This window comes from Fusarium falciforme, chromosome 5 (assembly GCF_026873545.1).
Source record: "Fusarium falciforme chromosome 5, complete sequence".
Taxonomy (NCBI): Eukaryota; Fungi; Ascomycota; class Sordariomycetes; order Hypocreales; family Nectriaceae; genus Fusarium; species Fusarium falciforme.
Window position 1 is genome coordinate 3,589,048 of NC_070548.1, and position 8,674 is coordinate 3,597,721.

The window sequence follows — 8,674 nt, forward strand, 5'->3', positions numbered from 1 at the left end:
TGTGGTGATGGATTGCTTGCGGGGTATAAGACGGCACTTTGACGACAGTCTAGTATCGTCTACTTGTTTATTTTTAGATGGAGTATTGTATTGATGAGGGAGAGCGCTGAATAGATGTCTTTTTGGTGATGAGTGAGGAATAATGTTACATTGCGGGATGCGTGTGAGATAATTCACCAGCCGCCTTCATGCTTGATCGACTGTTGTTTTATATCACAGCTGCAAGCAAGGAAGAAGCATATCACTCGGGTCATACAGAAGAGTAAGCAAATCCTCCGGTAGGACTTGTCCCTATTTAATTACCTCTGTAACAGAGCGTAGGGCTAGTCTTCTCATATGGATCCTTGTACCTTGCACTGCTCGCCTACGCTCGAGCTGTAGAGCTTCATGTGACTAGGATAGGACTAGCTGTACAGTAGCTTGTATGTCTACTGCATTGGCGAATACGGGGTGATGGCCACTCCCTAGCCATGAAAGTAAATCATGATATTGTCCTCCAGTTACTGTTGCTGTGAACCGAGAGCAACCACAAGACATCGTATTCCGATGCCCAGCTCTGCTGATCACCCGTCCCCTCTTCCAGGTGCGTGGCTTACATGGCTCTCGGCATTGGGACCGCTTTTTCATGGGGTGGGAGGGAATAGCCTCACAGCTGGGGGGGAGGGGGAAGCTGCTTCGCCTCCACACCATCTTGAGGAGGGAGAGTCTTGTCAGCTCGTGTTCTCTTTCACTTTCGGGTATTGAAGATTTGGAGAGAGCAAGAATTGTAACGTACATGTATCTGAAAAAAGTATATAAACTCATCGTCTCTCCCTGCAAGTCCAACACTTCTCATCCTCATCAGTTCAAACTCAACCAAGCAAAGCAAACAACCTCTCGCTCGAACAAAAAAAAAACTCGCTTTCATCTTAACCACCTTTTCTAAAAACAATAACCGCCATCATGAAGGTCACCGCCGTCTTCGTTGCCGCTCTCGCCACCCTCGGTGCTGCCTCTCCTCCTAAGGGCTGCACTCCCGGAACCTACTCTTGCACATCCGACAAGAACGGCTGGCAGGTCTGCGATGTCACCCGCAACTGGGTCGTAAGTCCACTCTCCAACAAGACGTGTAAATAGGATACTGACTTGTTTCTCTAGTTCGCTGGTGCCTGCCCCCCCCACACCGGCTGCGTCTTCTACCAGCCCAGCAAGAGCCCTTACTGCGTCCCCCCCGGCTTCAAGTTCCCCCAGAACTAGACGCCCACTCTTAAGACGAGGATAGCAATCGGAGCTGCAGTCTCCTCGAAATTGTCTCCACTGTCCTAGTCGTCAAGATGGAAACTGGATCGTTTGGGTATGGGTTTGGGTTTTGGTACATGATTTACTTTTTTGCTTCATGCTTGCATGAGTTACGATCCTTTTTATGTGCTTAATTCGATATACGGGACATACACATACACGAGACTGGGGCTTCAAGTTTTCATTAGATAGGTAGCATAGCGTCCGCAAATCTACCATAGTACCCCATGGCTTGCTTAACTCTGCAGTGAAAGGGGAGGTGATACTAACTTGCACTTGGATAAGCATTGACACTCACATAGCATGGATGAAATATCAGGAATATTGCAATCTAGACGCAAGAAGAAGATTGAGAGACCGAAAGAGTTGATAATTTAGTTCAATTTATATCTTGACCGACTCTGGAGTCGATACTGTTGAATGCTGTCCCTATCCAAACGCCCCTGACACTTGGTCAAATGTATGCTGCATGTATCTTATCATAATCTGCCCATATAATCTAGCAGTTACCCTTCCAGTTCTTGCTAATCCACTCCGTCATGTGATATGTCCAAGTGCCATCGATATACTGCTCGACGCTGTCCTTGTTGTACTCGCCGCCCAGGAACTTGAGCGCATCCAGAAGCCATGGCTGGATAAAGTCGAGGTAAACAAGATCCACCGTCTCAGGCTTGCCGCTCTCGGGGAAGGCAATCTCGGCCTGCACACAGTTGGGAAGGTGGTACGACTTGACAGGCTCATGAATCGTGTCGTCGCCGTCAGCACCAACGTCATCCTCGGTGGTGTAACCGGCGGTAAGATTTGGCTTGTCATCAAAGCTGCGGAGTTCCAAACGACCTTCCTTATCTTCCTCACCCTTTCTGGCCTGAGAGACAGTAGCAGGGATGGGGAACATTTGCTGGGGGAGACCCAGGAACTTGGTGTCAGCACCCTGCTCTGACAAGATCCTCTCGAGGCTGTTGAGCACATCAATCACCTCGGAAGCAATCTTGTATGGCACATCCGGGATGTATCGGAATCCGCTAGTAAAGGGGCTGATGGCGAAAGTGCTGTCTCGGGTAAAGGCGCCCTTGAAGATGTCGAACCTGACGCCACCCGTGTTGGTAATGGCGATTCTTGGCTTGTCTTTGCGATCTTCGCGCGTAATGATGTCTGGGAGGACTTCGTCGGTGATCCAGCTGTAGATGTTGTCCTCGCCTGGGTACTTGGCTCGGTTCATCCACAAGGTCTTTGGTGCGCACCCAAACTTGTGGTCGAGATTGAGCGCCTTGCGGGCATTGGTGATCATCCCAGTGACTTTCTGGCCCTGCTCAGTAGGGAACGTTGATTCGTTCAGGCCAGTGTGGTAGTGAAGTCCGTACAGGTTGCTGTCAATGTATCGGCGAGTAAAGGTGGGAGAAGCTGCGGCCTCGACCTCCTTGGTGTCTTGCTTCTTAATGCCGTCGATAGACATCCATCCAATTGTCTCCAGATATCGGCCACTGGCAATGGCAAAGGCCTTGGAGTCATATTTGACAGCGTCACGAACATGAGCATGACCGCCAAAGAAGGCGATAGGAATGTGCCAATTCTGCTTGCGAATGGCGGTAAAGATGGTCTTGAATTCCTCCATGCGGAGACCAACATGACCAATAACAACAAAGAGATCGGGGTTCTCGCGGATCGCCTTCTGGAACCATTCCTCTTTGATCGTCTCCGCCACAGGTTGGACGACGGTGTTGTTTGCGTTGCCGGTAAAGTCAAAGATGAAGCCAAAAGCCACAACTTCGAGGCCCTGGTTCTTTGTCTTGAACTTGCGGTAGCGCTGAGCTTGAGGGGCGCGATCGCCAGTCTCAAAGTCAATGTAATCGAGGTTGGAGGCGAGGTATTTGCCCTCGAAGTTGGGGACTGTAGTATTATGTTCTTTGTCGGCCGAGTAATGCTTGTAGAGCTCGTGGTTGCCAGTGCAGATGATATCGACGTCGGCTTCGGCGTAGATGCCGTATTGGTAGAGGCCCTTGGGCGTTGAAGCATCGTAGAGACCGTTTCCCTCGACTCGGTCGCCGGTATCGATGACTATCACATCCGCTCCCTTGTCATCGGCCTGCTTGCGCATGTGCTGGGTGAAGGAGATGTAGTCTCCCCAATCGGCCGAGTACTGAGCTCTAGATGAGGTTAGCTACAAGCCGCAAGGCTCCTAGACGCCAGCCAAAGACACATACTCTTGGAGATGACCCCCAAGCCAGCCATGGGTATCAGTTGTGTGAATGAAGTTGATCTGACCCCAGGTGAGGTCTCTCATGGGACCTGGGACAGGCTGGACAGCTCCCGGCTGAGCGGCATGAGCAACAGCGGCAAGCGCTGAGCTAGCAGCCAAAGCTCTACTCCGCAAGACCATGCTGCAAATGAAAGATGGTAATGAGTGCCAATATGAGTACAAACGTGGTTCAACGAGACGGGAAGATGACTCAGTCCTGTCTTGATGATGAAGATGGAAGAAGGAGCAGCTCGGCTCGAGTGGAGGAGGACCCGGAGCGATAAGGTACTGCCGCTAGCAATGACGTTTGAGGGGCCGAGACCCTGATGGCCGATGGGGGAAGAAGGTGATTGGCTGAATGTTCTTACGTTATCAATCTCGTCCAATGAGGTTGTCGAATACTCCCCGCAAGGGCGCAGCTGGTCTTCAGTGGGTGCATATCAGCGGGCCCGGTGCCTGGAGCACGGGACTCGTGTTACTCGAGGTGAGACAAAGCCCAAGTGATGGAGATCCATGTGACATTGCAGTGTGATCATATTGGGGAGAAGAAGATGGTGCCCGTGCCATATTTCGATGTTTGGAGATAGTGTAAGGAATGGTTGGCCTGGAAGAAAAACTGAAGTCCGTCATATCGACGGCTAACAGCCTGGGGGTTGTCCTTCATTCGTGAGGGAAATGTTGACGGTAAGTTGAAGAACTGCTATTAGAATAAGCTGCCCAACTACGTGTAGGCAGTGTCAAAGGTAGTAGGAGTGTGAGAAAAGGGACTATGTCTAAGCTATGGATGACATGTATTGATGGAGTACGGCATACGTGGCGTCTCTGGAAGCTCTCGGGCATGCTAGAACACAAATACCTGATTCTACGGTTATTCGCATTCATAGAAACTGTTTGTTCTTTTACTTGGCAAATATACCCTCCGCTAAACACCATGGATTGCCCGGCCGTCAGCCAGGATGCAACAACGTCCACGCAATGCAAGGAACATAAGCCACCGAGCCCAACCTATGAATGACGACAACCATCCCTTGAAACAAAACGAGATAGGGTTGGCAACCTCCTTTGATCTCTCAAACCGGCACCTGAAGCGAGGCATACGACAAGTCTCTTGCACCCATTTTACCCAATCCGTCCCTGACCGTATCTCGCACCGCCATGCCATAGGACAGCCCTATCCCCATCCTGAGCCTAGAGCTGCTTACCCCATTCGGGGATGATAGCGCGAAGCCAGGTGGCCCCCTTGCTGGCAATCATGGAGAGACGGACGCTGATTGGATGGATCGCCAGATTGCGGATCCTCGAGTCGCCGGTACGAAATACGAGACGCGGCAGAGGCTCCACTCTCGGCCGCTCTGCCTCCCGATGGCCGGGTTGTGTTTGCGACTTAGATGTCCGGGTGTTTGTGATTTGGTGTCTTTTCGACTTATAAAGGACTTGCCTCTTGTCTTCGTTAACTTGATCCCTTGCGTTTGTGTTTTTTGGCGTCAATCTTGGAGAAGTTGTCTTCTAAACGAGTGACATAAGACAAGAAACCTCAAGTGTCAGCAAATCGGGTTTCGGAGCATCTATCTCTACGTCCTTTGTCCGACCTGTCGGATGTCGACACTCTCCCACGGAAACCCCCTAAAGACCGAATCTCGGTCTACCAACATCATATTACTCGGGAATTTCCCTTCGCAGAAACAACGACATGCCCGACGGCGGTGCTCTTCCGAAATCTCTACCTCCGACGAAGCCTGGTGAGAACCCAGCCCGCCGGTATCTCGGACAACTGTATCGAATCCCGGCGAAAGTGGAACCCAAGAAGATCAATGGCTGATAATTTTGCGCAGGAACAACAAGTGATTCCAAAACGTATACCGTTACTTCGGAACAAGAATGCAGCGACCTCTTCCTCCGTGAAGTTTCGGCGTTGCCTGAACGTGAGCCAGCTACCAGTAACACGACGTCTCCGACGGATACGCAGATGCCCATAATGCCTCGTATGCTCTATTCCAAGTAGGAATTACCTGGCTGCAACATGGCTAACTCGACGCAGGGAGAGATTCTGCGCAGACAGATAGCGTGACGAGGAACAATGTCTGGATAGGCCGTACCGTACGGATCGCCATGTCAAATGTCCTCTCCGGATCATGACATTCGACGCTTCAACATATCAGAAGCCACTAAACTTCTGCAATCGGCCCAGATTTTTGGCCGAGACGTTGGCCTAGCATACGCAGAATGCCATATGGGGGCAATGAAGGGTTGACCCCGAAGATAACGTCGATTCGATCGAGGTCGCTCTCCTGGGTGATGTCGGGCTCGTGCGAAAGCGCTTAGGAGTTGAACCTCGACATTGCAGATGTCGCATCACAAAGGTGGAAGTGTCATACTGACACGGAAAAGAGTCGACTAGGAGCCTCAATAATGTCTTTGCATTTCATGGCGTTGAGGATTGATGCCACGGAACGGCTTGACGACGGGGATGGAGGATTAAGAAGCGGATATGGGAGTCGTCTGAGAAACTCGTATATCGCAATCACCCAGCTCAATATTACAATCCGATGACCAAGAGATGGCCCATGATTCGATATCAAGTCAAATGCTCGATTGTATTCGGGCCAATTATCACGATCCCCCACGTGGCTACCCACCATCATCACCTCATGCCCCAAATCAGCTCCCATGCCCAGACCTTTCTCGACCGGGTTGTGCGCCCTAGCCGCCCGCGGGACTTCAGCCCAGGACGCCACCAACAGCGAAGACTCAAGCTGAAGATGGCGCGGGACCAATCTCGATTGACTCTTCTAGTTGCGACTCTATTTGTTGAATGATCTCTTGGAATTTGTTTCTCTGTGTTTGTCTCGTTAATCTGCACATGTGGCAGCCAGAGTCTCATCGATGGATATGGTGCACTAAACTCGCTCGCGCAGATGCCACTGTAAGCACTGTAACTTGACTGCTGCAGCAGTTCTTTCAGGGAGCTTTGGCCCCCGGCCCCGCCGTGACCCCGCCGTGAAGAACGCCACGACCACAGCAGAACTGCTAGACCGGCTGGGCAGCCCACCAAGCCAGGACGTTTACCCTGATTGAGTTTAGTGCTAGTTCTTGGCTCCCGCATCCCGTGGATCTTTATGTGTCTCGATGCCAATCAGAAGCCTCATCATTAGCAGCTTGCCTGTTTAGGCATGGCCGCGGCTGATGGAAGAAGGAAAAAATTGATGGACCAGCAGATGATGGAGACAACCTGTCGACCATGGTCGCGGTACAAGATGTTGCGCTCAGCCTGTCCCGTCTCTTCTTTTCCTCCTCTTCTCTATCGCTGTTAGAAAGGATCGTCGCTTTCAACGGTGTCTCCGTGCAGTGCGTCGCCGATCAATCGCCTTCAACTACTCCACAGACCAGTCTCGCGCAAAAGGTGGGCGCATTCAAAAAGCCCCCCCGCCTCTCATCTGATCACAGTCCTCCTTTGGACTTGACCTCTCCTCCTTTTACTTCAACCCTCCAGCCCATGTCGACAAGCGCCAATTCGGCCCTCTACCTTGACTACCACGCGCTGGCACATCGCTACATGTGCCGCTTCGGCTTATAAAACACCAGCGAGCGACTTTGAGTCTTTGCGCTTGCTGCAAACCTAGGGGACGATAAGAAAGACTTCATCCGACACTTTTGAGCAGACTACTAGCATTCTCTTGCGATTGGTAGATCTGGCTTTCATACTTTTACTACACCAAGATATCGATCTGCGCTTCTAGAATAGGGCTATTCGAGGTATGTACGACGTTGGCGCAATGCGATCAGCGTCATGGACTCTGATGGGGAGACGAGCTAACGGGAATCTCCAGACTACGTCTTGTACACCGAGTGATCCTCATAGAGTAGATCTTAGACTCCGTCGAGCTTCGTTTCGCAATCCCTATCCTACGATACACAACATCCCGCCTAGACACTACGATTACTGTCACCATGGCTACAAACAGCTCTTCCGTCGGCGACACCAAGGGCTTCGGCGCCCCGACTGCGGATCCCGTTATCGGTGTCGCCAATGCGCCCAGCCAAAGCGAGGAGGCTGCCGTCAGCCAGGGCATTCACACCCTCGAGGTCAAGTCGGTCCATTGGTACAGCTACCTGACTACCTACGACTTCTGGATCGTCCTCGCCCTCGGCCAGGTTCTCGCCCTGTGCATCACGTCGACCAACACCTTTACCAGTTTTCTCGCCGAGGAGGGCACAAACATTCCCGCCTTCCAGACCGTCTTCAACTACATCCTCATGTTCCTCATCTATACCCCCATCTTCCTGTTCAAGGATGGTCCTCGCGAGTGGGTTCGAGTCGCCTGGACTGACGGCTGGAAGTACTTCATCATGGCGTTCCTCGATGTCCAGGGCAACTACTTTACCGTCCTGGCCTACCGTTACACCAACGTCCTCTCCGCCCAGCTCATCAACTTCTGGGCCATTGTTTGCGTCGTCGTCATCTCCTTCTTCCTGCTCAAGGTCCGCTACAAGATCTTCCAGATCGTGGGTATTCTCGTCTGCTGCGGTGGCATGGGTATCCTGATCGGCAGCGACCACATCACGGGTTCCAACGGCGGCAAGGGTCTCGACATGGTCAAGGGTGATCTCTTTGCTCTGCTTGGTGCCACGCTCTACGGTACTACCAATGTCTTTGAGGAGTGGCTCGTGTCCAAGGCGCATCTGTATCATGTCCTGTCCTTCCTGGGTCTCTTTGGTATGTGCATCAACGCTGTCCAGGCTGCCATCTTTGACCGAAAGTCCTTCGATAACGCCACCTGGAACGGCGACGTTATCGGCTGGATCATTGGTTTCACGCTGTGCCTGAACCTGTTCTATGCGCTGGTTCCCGTTATGCTGCGAATGGGCAGCGCGGCCTTCCTCAACATCTCGCTTCTGACGGCCAACTTCTGGGGTGTCATTATCGGCACCCGCGTCTTTGGCTACAAGATTCACTTCCTGTACCCGATTGCTTTCGTCCTCATTATCATCGGTCAGCTCATCTACTTTGTGACCGGCAGCATCCTTAGCGATTCCAAGAAGCCCTGGCTTGGAGACAACCAGGAGGATGGTGTCCTGGGCTTTGGAACTGCCAAGCTCAAGGCTCTCAATGCTGCTCGAAAGGCTCAGATTGAGGCCGAGTCTGGTGGCAACGAGTCCTGA

The 8,674-nt window shown here is 51.9% G+C and overlaps 4 protein-coding genes across 4 annotated transcripts; 3 read left to right on the top strand and 1 right to left on the bottom strand.

Moving 5' to 3' along the window:
- Positions 1-942: 942 nt before the first annotated feature.
- On the top strand, positions 943-1,236 carry NCS54_00734200 (Hypothetical protein; the record flags this gene model as incomplete). Its single annotated transcript, XM_053152773.1, has 2 exons — positions 943-1,083; positions 1,138-1,236. The coding sequence occupies 2 exons, from the start codon at positions 943-945 to the stop codon at positions 1,234-1,236; spliced, it is 240 nt and encodes a 79-aa protein (XP_053008748.1).
- A 541-nt stretch (positions 1,237-1,777) lies between these two features.
- On the bottom strand, positions 1,778-3,733 carry NCS54_00734300 (Metallophos domain-containing protein; the record flags this gene model as incomplete). Its single annotated transcript, XM_053152774.1, has 2 exons — positions 3,480-3,733; positions 1,778-3,422 (listed from the first exon to the last, which is right to left on the bottom strand). The coding sequence occupies exons 1-2, from the start codon at positions 3,653-3,655 to the stop codon at positions 1,778-1,780; spliced, it is 1,821 nt and encodes a 606-aa protein (XP_053008749.1). The 5' UTR covers positions 3,656-3,733.
- Positions 3,734-5,186: 1,453 nt separating this feature from the next.
- Positions 5,187-5,650, top strand: NCS54_00734400 (Hypothetical protein; the record flags this gene model as incomplete). The annotated part of the gene is made up of 3 exons (XM_053152775.1): positions 5,187-5,253; positions 5,347-5,496; positions 5,553-5,650. Exons 1-3 carry the CDS (start codon positions 5,205-5,207, stop codon positions 5,648-5,650), a joined length of 297 nt encoding a protein of 98 aa, XP_053008750.1. The 5' UTR covers positions 5,187-5,204.
- A 1,812-nt stretch (positions 5,651-7,462) lies between these two features.
- On the top strand, positions 7,463-8,674 carry NCS54_00734500 (Hypothetical protein; the record flags this gene model as incomplete). Its single annotated transcript, XM_053152776.1, has 1 exon — positions 7,463-8,674. One exon carries the CDS (start codon positions 7,463-7,465, stop codon positions 8,672-8,674), a length of 1,212 nt encoding a protein of 403 aa, XP_053008751.1.